This window comes from Cervus elaphus, chromosome 18, assembly GCF_910594005.1.
Source record: "Cervus elaphus chromosome 18, mCerEla1.1, whole genome shotgun sequence".
NCBI classification, from domain to species: Eukaryota; Metazoa; Chordata; class Mammalia; order Artiodactyla; family Cervidae; genus Cervus; species Cervus elaphus.
Genome location: NC_057832.1, coordinates 37,711,261 through 37,727,909, shown reverse-complemented (window position 1 = coordinate 37,727,909; position 16,649 = coordinate 37,711,261). Strand labels below are relative to the sequence as shown.

Genomic DNA, 16,649 nt, shown 5'->3' with positions numbered 1-16,649 from the left:
AATAATATCTAATGATCTAAAATTAAATACTAAAGTTATATAGCTGTTTGCCCTGTGGACTTAGGCCAGAGGACATGTCCAGGAATATTTTCTGAGGAAGTAAGAGTTAGTCTTCCATTTAAGGAGCCAAGCAAGAAGCAAAAGTTTCCAGGAAATGAAAATATCACTGAGGCAGGAATGAACAAGCTCTATTGAGGGACCAGGGAGGTGACTGGAATAGAGACTGTATTCCAGAGAAAAATGGAAATAAGGTTGGTTGTTAAATTAGCATCACACTGAGAAGTACCATGAAAGCCCATAGGAAAACTGAAGCTAGATAAAAATTACATAATAAAGCCATTAAAGCTATTAAAATATTCAACTGAATTTATTAAATATTCACAGAACATTTACTACACAGAAGGCATTATGCTTGGTTCTGCCAGGGATCCTGCGATATTTAAGTTGAATAAAACCCCCCAAGCTCTATTAATAGAGACCCAGAGCAAACCAAGAGTAGGATCAAAAGCGAAGCCACATCCTGCATTTCTCCATAGCAATCCACCAAACAGTATTTTGTTATATCTACTGGGTGGTGTCACAGAGTAACAAGATTTGAAAAATAAAGAGACAGTTCAGAGTGGAGGGGGTCCTTAATTTGCCTGTTGAGAAAACAGATACTAAACCAGTCAAATGAAAAAAAAAAGAAGTTAACTAAATTCCTAAGCTCACACAGTTATAGGAGTCCAAAGTTTTGAAGCTCAGTGGAACTAATAGCAATTCAGTGAGCAGATTTTTGGATTTTGACTCTGAAAATCTGGATTTTCAGTCCCTGAACTACAATGTTAACTGCTTACCATTCATTTTCCAAACGTACGTTACCTCTCAGAGGATTAGTGGGTAGGTTAATTGAGATTCTACATATTCACATCCCTGGCATGGCGGCACACTATAGATCTCAAATATTATTTAAATCTGAATCTACTGTAAGGTAAATTTTACTTACTAAAGAATTTTCATAAGCTGTATCCCTGGCCTTTATATAGTCAGCTCTGCATCCCTGAGCCACGGCGGCGCAGGCCCTCCCCACTGAGTCCGAGGGCAGAGAAGCCGGGTGAAAAGACGGCCTCTGTGCTCCAAGAAGCGCCCACAGCAGCTGCTCTCTCTAGCTCAGCCATCCCTGATGTGCAGCGGGACAGTGCGGCGTGTGCGCGTCAACGTCACCTCCTCCACTCTAACCCCCCGGCCCCTCTTTTCCTCACCAGATGATCCTCTTTTCCGCCTGCTGCATCTGCGGGCTCATTGCGGGCATCCTGAATTTTCAGTTCCTCCGGGCGGTGACGAAGAAGACCTCTTCCCTCTATCCCCTGCATCTCGCCTCCATGTCTCTCGCGTGCATCGGGATCGGAGGCTGCACCCTCTCTTCGTGGCTCACTTGTCGACTAGCCAGCTATGAACAGAGGAGGATGTTCTCAGAAAGGGAGCATTCTCTGCATCACTCTCATGAAATGGCTGAGAAAGTGAGTTTTGTACTTTTTCCTCTCACTGCTAGCACGTGATGAAGACTTGAGTCACATCTAGGTGATCAACTTGCAGCTTTAGATAACTTGAGGTATTGGATTTTGTAAAAGTTTGGCCCTGTTGGGTTAAGAATAGGAGTTTATTATTTTTCCCTTGTAATTCTGGGTACACCTGTTTTCAACATAATTTTGTTGCCTCTAGGTAAAAACAAGCTCCTAAAATAGAACTCATAAAATACTGAATGTCTTATAAATATGGATTTTTATGTATTGTACTGAGGAAAAACATAAACTAAAAACACTCTGAATAATGCCAGATTTAGAAATCCAATGAGTTTTCCTTTTCTAACTCACCCCTTGTGCCTGTAAGTAGATGCATTTGATTATGTAAATTAGGTTTGCAAGCATAAAGGGATCTTGTAATAAGGCAACAAAAAGCCCTGCCTATCAGTGCAGTATTATAACACACATAAAGCTTCATTTAATTCTCATCTAAATTTCATGCATATTTGGGTAGCTTTGCCTGTATATGAACATTTAAGTAACTGTTTCATAACTGTTGTATCCCCTGCATAACTGTTTCACAAAACTCATTCAAACAAGGAGTTATAATTATTGCATCAAAGGACAAATGAATGATACAGTGAGCTGTCTATGTTTCTTCTGAGGCTTCCCAGGGGGCTCAGTGGTAAAGAACCCACCTGCCAATGCAGGAGACACAGGTTTGGTCCCTGGGTTGGGGAGATCCCCTGGAGCAGGAAATGACAACCCACTCCAATATTCTTGCCTGGGAAATCCCATGGAAAAAGGAGCCTGGTGGTCTACAGTCCATGAGGTCACGAAGAGTCCAACACGACTGAGTATGCACACACGCTGTGTTTCTTCTCCATTTTGCCCATATTTCTTAATTCAGTTCCTGCTTACGGATCTGTTAAGGAAAGGATCGAACAACTGTAAAATAAGCTCACTAAGCTAATGGCCACATCATATTTTACTTGATATCATGGAAATAAAACTGCATAACAATAGAATAGAAGGAAGAGTAGCAAGAGTTACAAGTACTCTACAACTGCTTGTACATGACTACTGCTTGTATACTACACACTGTACAATTATGGTGTGATTTTAGAGAAAAAAATACTCTGTAGTTTATGTGTTTCCCTTTCATATACAATCTATACACTCAAATAAGGAGGATAGATGCTCTTGAATTGTTCCAAGATGGCAGTTTTCAACAGATCTACACGTGTCCATCAAAAAGAGTTAGTACAAATAGCAGGACTGGTAATTTAAGAAATGGATTGTTAAAAACAGGTTATCATCATATATTTGGATACTGGTTCTTTTGTTCTGTTTTTATACTAGTGTGATTTAGGTTTCTGTATGCATGTTTGTGCAATATTTATTGTATGATTGTTATATTTACATTAGAGATTGAGGGCTATTGAAATAACCGACTTGCCCAGCGGCCCGGTGGCGCCCCCGACACCAGAGTTACCTACAAGGTACGCTGATTTCTAGGGAGTTACCATGTTGTGATGTCACTCTTCAAGGAAGCCATGATGCCCGCAGATCAGTCTGAACTGATGCTGTCATATTGCTCCTCAAAGTATTGCTTCTGTGAGAACTACTTTGAGGACCTGACATAGACCAACACGGCAGAGTCTTGCAACATGCAAGTTGGCTGAGTATTTAAAATATTCAGCCTGCCTGTAAGCATCCAAACACATTTCTGCTTGGATGACTCATGACTCCTTTATTCTCTGCCAGGTCATGACTGACTCCGTATCATCGTTCACAGACTAGAGTTTTGCTTTTAATAATAGACGTGTCTGATAAAGGCAAACTTTGTATCGTTCTCATGCCAACACTGCATGGGTAGATAACCTAAGTTTGACACTAATACAGTTAACATTATGTGTAGAAGCTTTCTTCCTGTGAACTTACTTGATATGAGACATTTCATATTTATTTCATATATTTCAGATTTCTTAAAATAGTTACCACTCTTGCTTTGTTTAACTACTATAATAAGAAATATAAGAAGTTACACAGATAGTGTGGCCCAACTGCAGAAAGTATATCTACCTGCCAACAATCATTTAATCCTGCCAGATTTAAAGTATAATCTTTTGCCAAATTGGACATGCCTATTTGCAAATAAACTGAAGATACTTGTCCATTTTAAAACCAATTTTAACTGTTTTTTCCTATCAGTGATTTCACTGTGTCCATATTAGGGTGAATTTAGTTAAGAAAATTCTTTCTGTAAGATTTTTAAAAACTGATTTTTTTCTTAATCCTGCAATAAAATATTATACCGTAGATTAAGTTTTTATTATTTTTAAGACACCTTTTGAACGCAAACCTATTTCAGGAGAGGAAAAGGCGTCTAAGAATCCTACTTCTATAAATTCCTTAGAAAATGGTTTTTGTCCTACTAGAAGGAAGAGCTACAGGTGGATGAGTAGATTTTGTTAAAGATCATTTTGGAGAGACAGTTCCATTTTTCTGGCCACCAATAATGAGTTCTAAAGTGAACTTCAAATCAGGAATCTCATTAATAAACTTAACCTCATCCCAGAAACCCCAGTGTTTCTGTAGACCTACTTCTGTGGGCATATCTCTAGCAAAAGCCAGCCTCTCAGTGAGACTGAACCACCACCAGACAATAAAGGCAGACTGTTGGCACCAAAAGAACTTCACTTTCTGTCAGAGACTTAACCCTAAACTGGTTTAAGTTTTTAGGCTTCAGGCAATTCCTCAGCACTTAATCAGGGTAAATATAATGGATACCCACATATAAGATGACCCCTATGGCCTTTAAGAGGCCAGGCACTTTGCATGGGAATGAGTCTTGATGTGAGAAGAGGGAGGGTCTTCTTTGCATATTGTCTTCTTTCTCAGAATTTTTTCGAATGACACTCTACCTCATGTTCTAAAAGACACCAAAGTTTTCAAAAGCATAGTTCCAAAACCAAACCAATTCCTGCCTTCTAGTCTCTCTCTGACTCTCCTAAGCAGCTTCCAGAACCACCAAAGACAAGAAGTAAACATCTTTATTTTACTTTATCTCTCCTGTACTGAATTTTCAAAAAGAGAGTAAAAATGAGGCATAGATATCTTTTCATTTTTGAAATAAAGATTTGGAAGAATTTCTAAAGTTTACAAAAGCAAACACATTGCTTTTTTTTTATTTCACCCAGACACAGACATTAGACATACCTGATAGGCTTGAGATCATTGAGAAAACCTCTTTCCACTGGAGTCTTTGTTACAGCACTTTTGCAAATAGGCTTGTGTTCAAGTGTGGAATGATGTTTTCATCTATTTTTAGATAGTTTTGCCTAAATACTATTTATAATATCATCCACTAACCATCATAAGTGTGAATGGGCCTCACATCTCCTCATTACCTTTCATTGTATATGGAAGAGTTTAATGTTCAACAAAACATATGAATTCAAGGCATCTGAATTTCTCTTAAATTAACATGTTTTCTAAAATTACAAATGAAACTTAAGTAAGTTCATCCTTTTTACTGAAATTTTTGTTGCCTTCTCATGTAGCTTTCCAACTATTGAGTAATTGATCTCTTAAAAAACATGTTATGAGCTTTTACAGTTTGTTTTTTACTGTACGAGTGACCATGCCATGAAAAGCAGTATGTCCCACTGTGAGTTACTAGTGATGCTCAGTTACAGACAGGCAGTCCCTCTGTTGCCTTTTTCAGTTCTGCAGAAAAGGCCACAGGGTTCTCGACACAGTAAAGGCAACCCCTAGCATCTGTTGGCAATTTGTTGATGTGCTCAACAGACAAACCTATACACTGGAAAAACTTGAGTATTTAACCATCCTTTTTCTAGGTGAGGATTTTCCAAAACAGAGATGAAGAATGATAGGGGAGACTGAGGGGACTGAGGAGAGATTAAACTCTTGTTGTGGGTAGAAGACTTTGGCCTAAGAGACTGTCACTTCAGCATTTTCATGGGTTTCAAGATGGCTTGAAATTTCATTTTCTCAAAATCAGCAATATTAATCCTTGTCCTCCCCCCAAACTCAGCAAGTTTTTCAATGGCTTGAAATTTCTGTTTTGTACAGAAAAAGAGACACAGATATATAGAACAGACTTTTAGACTCTGTGGGAGAAGGCGAGAGTGGGATGTTCTGAGAGAATAGCATTGAAACAAGTATACTATCAAGGGTGAAACAGATCACCAGCCCAGGTTGGATGCATGAGACAAGCGCTCAGGGCTGGTGCACTGGGAAGACCCAGAGGGATGGGATGGGAGGGAGGCGGGAGGGGGGATCAGGATGGGGAACACATGTAAATCCATGGCTGATTCATGTCAATATATGGCAAAAACCACTACAGTATTAAAAAAAAAAAAAGAAATTTCTGTTTTGTAAACCAATAAACCAAATTAATGTCTTATTCTGAAAGTGAATTTTAATTAATTTTATTTTCCTAACAGGAAATGACAGACAACATGAGCAATGGAGGACCACAGCTGATATTTAATGGAAGAGTATAATCAATGTTTTAAAGAACTGAACACTTTTCATGAGGCAAAGAAATACCAAAGGACTAGGAGATAAGTTAAAATAGTTCTTGCATTTGCTGTTATCTCTCCTGAGTACTCGCTGAAATTATTCTTCTTCAATTTTGCCTCACTTTATTACTTCAGCTTTTTTTTTTTTTAAACTGGGGAAAAACTTTCCAGAAATATTCTAATACAGTAATTTCAATCAACTTTCCAGACCATGCTATAAAAGACTTTCCAGGAAAAAAAAATAGATAAAATAGAAAGATTCATATTCTACACAAACACTACTTGACTAGCATGAATGTTAGATTTGTAATGACATATTTCATATAAGTAATTAAAAAGTGCAAATATCAAGAAATAACAATAATTTACCAATGTCTTTGTTCTGAAAGACGATGGCTTCAAAGAATGCCACAATTTAAAACCTCAGCAATGCCTTGTTGTAAAAACATTGTAATTATTTTCAATTTGTGAATGAACTATGTTTCATAATTTTCTTGTAAATTAAAAAAACATAAAGCATAAAAAAGAGGTTTTTTTTAGAGAGAGAGAATATTAATCTGTATGATATTTTTGCACAAAAGAGCAAAGAGTTATAAATGAATATCACTTAAGGAAAAGAAGTATCTTTTGATTATACTGTGCAGATTGACATGCATGTTTGTGAATGAGCCTAAGAATAAAGTATGTTTGTGTGTATGTGTATCTTTGTAAATATAGAAAATATATATAGCACATATTTATAACATTCATGGATGTAAATATGTAGTAGAAAAGAAATTGTGATGCTGTGGGAGTATTATCAAGATTCTGTTCCCATAGAAATGGGAAAGTGGTTTTTCAAGGCTTTTCTCTGCCCACAGAGTCACATTTAATTTCTACTAAATTTTCTTAGTTTTGTTTATTTCATTATGTCTGTTATGTGTAAATATCACTGTGGCTGAAATTTATGGGGTTAAGTGGTCTGAATAGTATCAAGACAAATTGCTTAATTATTTGGCAATCTATTATTTTGGTATTTATGTAAGAACAATTATTATTGATTTATAAACATAACTTTAATTCAGATACTTCCATGTTTATAAATATAGATAGAATTACTTGCAATTATTCACGACACTTATATTTCAAACACATTATAGCCCAATTAAAATTACATAAAAGAACAGATGATATATGCCCAAAAGATGAAGTTACAACTAGCTTTGTTAGAGTTTAACTTAGGATTTTTGTTTTGTTTTACAATTCACATGGAAAAATGCAGACAGATCATTCTAAAGAATGCCTGTACCAAAAGAACCTGAAAGAGATCTTTGTAGAAGGAAGCTAAAAGAGGCTTATGTTTAAATAGCTAGATTCAGTCCTTCACTTCCATAACAGAATGTTAAAATATTAACCTATGATACTATATATTGGAGAGAAAACAACATGGTCTTTGAAAATATTTATGAGAATATAACTTGTGGCAATTCATTTCTGTTTATTTGATGCCATAATTAGGAATGATTTTTAATCACTGAAAATCTAAATTATATAATACAGGTATTTTGTGTATATACAGTTATACTGAATTTATGCAAGGATGTAGTTTTGTACTGAAAGAATAACTACCAACTCTCATTTTAGGTGGCATTTCTTTGTAGACATGTTTGTACAATACAGAGTTATAATATATCAGTAAGATGTTCTAATGCCTTTTGAAATAATAAAGAAATTACGCATAAAGGACAAAAGCAGGCACATGACTGCTTTGCCATAGAGTTAAGAAGAGATGCCATCATCACAGTTATCCAAGTAGTCTACAATGTATTTAACCAAATATAGATAGATCTTTAATTATTTTAATATTTAGCCCAACATTTTCAGGACTCAGTTATTTAGAATGATTTATTTGGGATGTGCAGTGATTCTTTTTGAGGTAATTAGGGGAAGTTAGGAAGACATTTGTCAAGTATTTGAAAATTAAATTTTCAAAAAAACTTTGAACTTTGAACTAGAATATTTTAAGTGACTACATTACAGTTTTAGTATGAGCCTACCCTTGGGAAAAAGTAATGTGATACTAAATTAGAAAAAAAAAAATGTGACACTAATATGGTGGTGTGCCATAGAGACTAGCTACTAAAAGGTCCAGTAATTATAAGCATAAAAGAAGTGAACTCTGTTTAAAAAATTTTCAACATATGTGTGTGTGTCTCTACACATACATATATACAGTTGTTTAGAAGTGGAACACGGTATGATAACTCTGTTGATTTGTCTGTGTAATAAATGGTGTGTTTTGAAACTTACCTATGGTGTGAACGTTCTTTCCATCACAGTACAGGAAATAGTCCCTTCTCCCTATAGCTAGATGAATAATTGTACAGTTCTGAGACTGGCAGAGGGCAGGATGCTGTGAATGAGGCAGAGAGAGTTCCAGCTAGAGGATATGAAATTAAGAAATGGTATTTAGTTTTTCCTAGTTGACGTAATTTGGAAAGATTAAAGTATGTTCAAATAGAGACAGGAAGTGGTTAAGGATACAGAACAAAATGAGCATGATAAAAGAAGGTGAGATCCTTGAGGAGGCAGGAGGAAATAAGATACAGATCATAGGAGATAGAATTAACTATAGATAGCATTGAGATTGCAGATCTCACAAATGAATCCTTCGGCTGAAATATTTAGAGAACTTGGCTGACCTATTTGGATTTGTCACATTGGTTCCTATTGGCATTTGGGCTGGACAGTAATTCATTGTAGACTGTATTATGCACTTCAAGCCATTAAGCATCTCGGGCCACCACCCACTAAATGCCAGGAGGACACTTCAGCTGTAACAATAAAAAATATCCTAACAAATTTACACCTCTCTAAATTAGGGAAGTGAAAGTGAAGTCGCTCGGTCATGTCCAACTTTTTGCTACCCCATGGACTGTGGCCTACCAGGCTCCTCCATCCATGGGATTTTCTAGGCAAGAGTACTGGAGTGGGTTGCCATTTCCTTCTCCAGGGGATCTTCCCAACCCAGGGATCGAACCCAGGGATTGAACCCGGGTCTCCCGCATTGCAGGCAGATGCTTTACCCTCGGAGCCACCAGGGAAGCCCCAAATTAGGGAAGTATTGCCCCCTAATTTAGAACCACCGAGGAGCACCCATGAGTATGATCCCAAGCAACCAGTGTTAGTGCTACCCACAAGTGTAGACTTGAATTGCTCAGGGTCATAAATGCACTGTTCTAAGGTTTACTGTAATATCTGATACAGTAGCCACAATCCTATCCACATGTATTTACATTTAAATATAAATTAATTAAAACAAAATCAAATAGTTTCTCAGTTGATCTAGTCACGGTCCAAGTGCTGAAGAGCTGCCTATGGACTACAGTTACGGAATATTTCCATCATCTCAGAAATTCCTATTGGACTGAGTTAGTCAAAAGCACTCAGAGAACTGGTCCTCACCCTCAGTACTTAAAATTTCTTCCATGGTCAACCAATTATCATTATAATAGAACGTGAAAAGGGTAAGCACTCTTTGAAAGTTGGTAAACACTTCATGAAATTTGAAGTTGGTGGACTGGTTAAATCCAAAGACTGAACGAAACAAGCCAAAATACAGTGTAAGTCGAACACATAGTGAAGTTGAGAAGTTGTGGTAGAGATGTAATGTTTTAAAAAAATCTGTTCACACAATGATTCCACTAATTTATTCAATATTTTATATTTGACAGATAAAATAAGATATTGTGTGACTCCTGTTCTTGAAGAAATTGACTCAGCTCCTCACCATGCATCATGGACAAATTCTACATTTCTTGGGCTTGAGAAGGTGAGAACAATAAATTGCTCTCCACTGTTTTCATTGACTTAGCTGGAAAGCAGCATGATTAGAACTGAATTTTCAAACATTATTTAGCGAACACATTTCAGAAACTTCGAGAGAGCATCTTAAGTACCATTTGGTTAGAACACAGTTTCCAAATACAGTTTCAGAACTTGGCATCACTTCACTCTTTTTCTCCCTTAAATCATTTTTCTGGAAACATATGTAATATTTCTTACTCAAAGTATCTGACAGCCAAGAAATTCAATTATTCCAAGTCCATAAATCACAGGTTGTCAGTTACTCATAGCAGAGGAAACTAATTCAGAAATTGCTGGAAATGTGGATGCCTAGTAAAGTATTTTTTAAAACTCTTTTTCCCAGGAAAATTATCTACTGAATACATAATCTCTTATTAGGGATATATTTCCCAAGAAATATATTGTGAAAAGTCAAATTCTAGATCTAAAAAAAAAAATCTATTGCACTATTTTAATAGTTTAGAATTATCTGCATCAACTAATTACAGGTAGGTCACAGTCATTTAATTAGGAATTTTTAAAACTAGAAACATTTTTCACTTTCCTTTTCATGAACTGAAGACTTAGTGATTTCAAAGGTTTTCCTACCTTAACATCCAAAGACTCTGCTTCTCTTGCCACACAAGGTGTTGAAAACTCTGCCCCCCCCCCGCCCCACCCCCGCCCCAAGCCAAAATGTATTGTGCTACTAAAAATTGCTAGAGAGACTCTGGGAGCTTCACAGAAAAACCCCAAATCTTGTCAAATTTGCATTGTCTCTTGTTGACTATTTTATTAATCCATCAGGATATTGGTTCCCACCTACTCACTAAGACAGAGGACCTCAATTGTCCTTCAACAACATCTGGAGCTGGGGCTGGAAGACATCCCTCGGGCCCTCTAAGCTTACTGCCCAGGAAAGAAGAGCCACAGTTTCCTCTGTGGGTGACTGGATGAGCCAACACTGCCCCTCACTCTGTCCCTAATGGTCAGTCAGCCAAGGAAAGAGGTAACACTGACTCTTATTCCCATAAATGGACTCCAAGTGCTCCAGGCTGCTAGAGGTCCACTGCCCCCATCACCATCCCAAAAGTTTTTATGATTGGGACATATCTTTTCTCTGTCCTAAGTATATTAATACTTTCACATAAATATCTGAGAAAAATAGAAAAGAATGAAAGAAAGGCGCTGTGTCCTTTATAGTACAACAAATTGCAGGAAAGCATATCAGGTTTTCAAGTCCTCATAGGCGATGTTAGCATATTGCTTATCTGTGAGTGGTGCAGCATTTCTGAAGTGTTATTATACTGTCCATTGTCTATAAATGTGAATATTCCTCTATCATACTAATGGTATTTATTCTATTTAAAAATAAGGAGAAGGTGGGAAGACATCAATATTGCACCTGAAAGGTGAGGTCATTTCTGGCTGTACCCATAAATCTTAGTCATTCAACCAAATCATGCAACTTATATACACTTAGGTCTAAAATGCAAACCACAAGTCCACCCCGTAGGAACCACTCCCCTTGACTTGTTCTGCTGCTTCTGATTTCGATCCAAGTATCTGCTCTGTGGTGCTGTGGTAATTTCAGTTTCTGGCTCCTGCACTAGGCCCTGAGACTTTATCTCTCTGGCTGTCAAGCTTTGACTTCACTCTCAGCAAACAGGACTTCAACAACACTAGGTTCCTGGCAAACAAACATGTGCTCAAACTGAAAACAGGAATTCAGAGGAAGGATCTCAGAAAATAAAGGGAAAGCTTGAGTTATCTATACCTTGAATGTAAAAAAGGTTGAAAAAAATCTAGGTGGTTGTCGGAGACAGGCAGGGAGCTAGCTGTCAGTGAGAAACCAAGGCGAGATCATTTCTGCTCCGCCCCACCATCCCCAAGCTCCACAAGGGGATTGGACCAGTAGTCTATAAAGAAAACTAATTTGAAAATGAACAGAAGTCTGCTTTTACATGTTAGTTCTGTTCATTTCTTGTACTTTCTCTTTCAGTGTCTAGTTTGGCCTACTCATCTGCACCAAAAAATATCAAAGAAGTTTTATTCAAGCAGAGCTAACACTATCAATCAGTAAGTATCATTCTAAAGCCAGTATGGTGCATGACAATAGGAATCACAATGAGCAATGTCAAGGGAAAGTGAGACACGGGAGAGAGTTGCTTTCCATGGGTCCGTGATCCTCCTCACCCGAAAATACCCATTTCAGTGTGAATTTTGGAGTTCCAGAGTTTTATTTTACTGACAAATGTGTTTTTTAGGTACTGTCTTCCCTTGTAAATTCTGCACACTGTTGCATTTTTTCACAAGTGGGAAAGTCCACTTTGTCACTGGATAAAGATAAATTCACTACTTTAATAATTTGCAAAGAGCACAAAAAGTGTCAAGAGCATCTTGTAGTCATAAGAGGAAGTGGAGAATATGGTCCGTTAGTATGCATTTTGTGTAATGACTTGAGAGTATATTCTATATTAAAATGCATCGTGTTTAAGTTTCATTTTATCTACATTTCACTCTCAAATTTCCACACCAGGTTCTTTGGAATATATTTAATGTCTAAGATCTGCAAGTTCTCACCTACACAAACTCTGCAGCCAGCAAGTGGTTTATTAAACTACAGCTTTAAGGTACCACTCAAACAGAAAGGGAAACTGTTTTCTTTATGTTCTGCAGGGAGCTAAAGACAGATGGAAGTAGATAATTTCCATGGACACCCTTGCAATCACCGTGATTAATTTTATTGGCCAGATTCCTCTGATTTGAAAGCCTTGAAGGAGGGGTGTTGAAACTGTCACAGTAACATATAATTAAGAAGGAAATAGAGCCTTCAGAGAAATACTGACTCTCCTTCTCATAAAAGGATACTTAGTAAGTTATTTAAAGAAGACACTAAATCCTCAGAAGGTAACTCAGCCTTTCTGATACCTTCTTAACCTCTTCCCAATGGTCACCAGTGCACACGGCTACACATGCACAGCCACATGCACAAATGCATGCCCTGAATTAATTATTTAAGCCAATCCTTTTTAACTAGAATGTTTCATCCAGCCTTCCTGGTAATGACTGATAGATACCTAGATAGATACTTGCAACCTCAGGTAGGTGAAGCTAAAAGATTTGTATGATTTTATAATTTTATATAAGTCCATATTTTAAAATTCACATTTAAACAAATACACACATACATATTACACATATGTATACAGAGAGGAAATTCTAACACACATGTCCCTAGATAATAGTCAGAATATCTGAACTATGGCCAGGAGATTAAGCATAAAGATCAGGATGTTTGACACTATTATATTTGTTACCACAAAAGTCACACACAAATAATTACATTTTCTAGAGAGTGAAAATCAATAAATACTTACGATTTTTGCTCTTGTTCTTACCCTCATAAAAGCACCTAATATGTTTTACAAATAGTCTATTTATTAAAACTGTACTTATATATTACAGATGAGAAAAAAGTTGTCTCTATACTGAAGAAGTTGAGTAAATGCTGATTCTTCATGGAAACTGGTAGTTTATGTATTCTTTGAGAAATTTTGAATTAATAAAAATTCAAATAGTAAGAGAATTGAAACATAGTAGTGATAGTAGTGTTTAGGATAAAATTATCACATAGATAAACAATTTTGTATATCTTCTCTTTTGAAAAAAAACCTGTGCCTGGGTATATCTGTTGTTAATTTAAAATGGCTTTAATCTCAGGGACAAAATTGCAGGAGAATTTGGCTTCGCCTTAGAGAAAACAGAACATACACATGTATTGATACAAATAAGAATAATACATGTTTTGTAGAAAATTATTTTCCTCCATGAAGATTGTTCTCTACTCCTTGGAAATAATCCTGTCTTGACTTAGTTTCTATTTGTCTCATTAGGTTGTAATGCAAAATGCACCATAATGTTATCCCTTTCAGTATAACGCCAAGGGGAACATAAACCTAAATTCTTTTGGTATAAGAAATGCTTGGAAATTAAGTCATGGCTTCTAACCTTCTGAGTCATGTTCTTTATTTGACAGACTATACTGTGTGTGAGCACTAAATAAAAGAAAGAAATAATCAACTACATTGTTGATTATTACTGTATTTACATCAATTATACCTGAACAAAAGTCATAAATTCAGAGCCTCTCTTCTGTATTTCAAGCTGCTTTAGAGGCTTTGGTTCTCATACTTCAGCAGGTATTATGATCACCTGGGCTTCATCCCAGAATTGTGATTTTACTGAGGCCTGGGTGTGGCCTAAGAACCTGCACATCTACCTCTCAGGGGATGTAGCTGTTGCTGGGCCAGGGACCTGACTTTGAGAGCCACCAATCAAATGTAACCTCATTAAAGCAGTCAAGTCTTACCTTTTAGGCAGATTATATTTGAGTCATTGCATTTCTACGTATTTCAGTAATAGCTATAGCTTGCAAAATATAAAATCTATTATATTCAACAAAAAGTAATGAAATGTGCTTTATTTCTTTTTCTTCACTGCAAGCACAGTGTACATTTGTTAGTTCAACAATCTGAGAAGCCAGAAGGAAGGGCTTTCAGAGTCAAAACTTGACCCTCCGTCCTTTATTGAAGGATTACAGGTAAAAACCTGCTGTCAATAAATAGCTGCCTTGGTTTTTGCCATTCCTACAGTACTTTGGGCTAAAGCAAAACTTTATAAATTTAAAGCTCATGATTGCCATCTGCTGACACATGTGTGAATTACAAGTAGTCTGCATAGTTGGTATATACTGTGTTCAGATTTGGGTGTTTTGTGTCTTCCTTTCAAACCCATTAGGTAGATTTTATATCTGATTTTATACATGTATTTTCCCTAAAAGTAATGTATTTCACAATTTACTGAACAACTAAAATAAAACTGTTTACCAAACTGAACGCATTCATTTCAAACAGCTAGTCTGTACTGAAACTATTTTAATTTTTCCTATAACAAAGTGAAATTATAAATTTGTCATCTCAGTATACATAGTTTATATCTAGAGTGAATTTTATCAATGGATTTTTTTAAGAGGATATATGTAAATCTTTAATTGCTTTACCCTGAATCAAATGTTTATGTAATTAGATTGCTTATCATGGCAGTATATTGAAAAGGAGCTGAAATTAATCATGCTAACACCAAAAACAAAACCCAAACACACACACATATATATATATTCCTAGCAATGGAAGCAAGGCATTTTCCAGTTTTTAGTCATAATCTTTTCCAAATTTTCCTCTTTAGTGCTGGGCTTTGGATTGCTATTCATTCAAAAAGATCATAAGCTTCCGCTCCTACGTTCAATTTTACAATCTTAATGAAACTGAATCAAGCGTATTAAACTGAAGTGTCAGTCAAGGACTCAAAAAAGAATCACTTAGGATAAACACTCTTTGTGCTTGGTACTGCACTGTCATTATCTCCTTTAATCCGCACAACTTCCCATACCTTTACAGTACAAATTAGGAAGCTGAAGTTTACAAAGGCTAGACACGTGGTCAAAGGTCACAGAGCACAGGCTGATGCCTAAAACAGCCCGACTGTGGCATCTGGCTCCTGCAAGCCAGGCCATTTTGCCTGAATTATTTTCTGCCAGACTACCAGTCCCAGTACTTTGGCCAAGACCAGTGCTCCTTTGACATCTTCCCAAGTCTGTTAAAATGGCGGTATTTACCACTTTGATGGTTTTAGGCAGAGGATAATAAATAAGCAACCCATTTTACTGACTCACGATTTCTTCCTTTATCAGCATTGGTCATGTGGCTAGGAAAAGTGAGGATTTTTAGTAATTCAAAGCATAAGTTGTGAACTAAGTCATGCCTGGATTAGAGTCCTTAACTGATTGACATCTCTGCCTCCTTGGGAAAGTGAATCGTTCACTCAAGAAATACATTCTAGGCAGTCAGTTTGACTTCCTTTAAAAAAAGAAAGAAACATGACGTTTAGCGCCCAGGCTTTTCACCTTGCACTATATTAAATCATCTAAAAATAAAGGGTTTCTTGTAATAACCAAAATCTTCAACAACAGGAGGGATCTCATGGTACTTGTTTTGTCTCTTCCCTGGGGTGGTGGGTAGAACAGTTTAATTTGGGAAAGTGACTCCATGATGGTGAACATTTACATGCAGGCTGAATCACTCTTTTATCCTTTGAAATCATGACGCGTGTAGATGGTGGCTAACAGTCAAAAAGCAGATTTAAAAGACTAAAAACTAAAAAAGTTTTCAAAGTCAAACAAGAAAATTGCCTTTAAATATCCAAAGAGTTACAAAATTACTTCATATTTTACATTTGTGTAAAATCATTACCAGAATAGTTGATTTCGGGTAAGTTTTCTTTTGACTTAATTGTTCTGATGTCCAACTGGTTTTTTTGTTTTGTTTTTTGGTTGCTGTTATTGTTGATTCACTAAATTGTGTCTGGAAAAATTGTCTGCAGATGATAAAACATGAATAAAAACAATCTAGATACATCTTCACTTCAAAGAGAGGTTTTGACCAAATTGCTCCGGAATGCCCCCTAGGCATCAGGGGATTTTAAGGTTCTGCCAGGTTGAGAATACTGAACTACAGAGTCTAACACAGGGAGGCTACAGGGCTTTGCAACAAAATCAAGGTAAAGGCAAGGTAATCATTTGCAAACTTAACATATTTACCACTGGGCTTTGGGAGCAGTTTTATCCCATTCTCATCTCATGCTAAATTTGGAGTCAGTTAAAAAGTACTAAAGGAAATGCTTTTTATTTACCTTATTTAAACCTTCTATAATG

General features: G+C 36.5%; 1 protein-coding gene and 2 long non-coding RNA genes across 7 annotated transcripts in view; 2 read left to right on the top strand and 1 right to left on the bottom strand.

The window, feature by feature from the left end:
* Positions 1-8,340, top strand: part of TMEM196 (transmembrane protein 196) — a 136,881-nt gene extending 128,541 nt beyond the window's left edge. For 3 of the 5 annotated variants that reach the window (XM_043872458.1, XM_043872455.1, XM_043872454.1), the window contains 3 exons: positions 1,245-1,499; positions 2,931-3,004; positions 5,975-8,340. In XM_043872458.1, the coding sequence (XP_043728393.1) occupies positions 1,245-1,499; positions 2,931-3,004; positions 5,975-5,981 (336 nt within the window). In that variant the 3' untranslated portion in view covers positions 5,982-8,340. The remainder of the gene's footprint in view (positions 1-1,244; positions 1,500-2,930; positions 3,005-5,974) is intronic. The other 2 variants (XM_043872457.1, XM_043872456.1) reach the window with 1 other exon arrangement.
* Positions 2,307-16,649, bottom strand: part of LOC122674265 — a 112,585-nt gene continuing 98,242 nt past the window's right edge. Inside the window, exon 3 of the long non-coding RNA XR_006334939.1 lies at positions 2,307-2,427. This is a non-coding gene — a long non-coding RNA (uncharacterized LOC122674265). The remainder of the gene's footprint in view (positions 2,428-16,649) is intronic.
* LOC122674264 lies at positions 9,040-14,752 on the top strand. The gene is made up of 4 exons (XR_006334938.1): positions 9,040-9,863; positions 10,685-10,886; positions 11,880-11,956; positions 14,389-14,752. It is a non-coding gene; the product is annotated as an uncharacterized LOC122674264 (long non-coding RNA).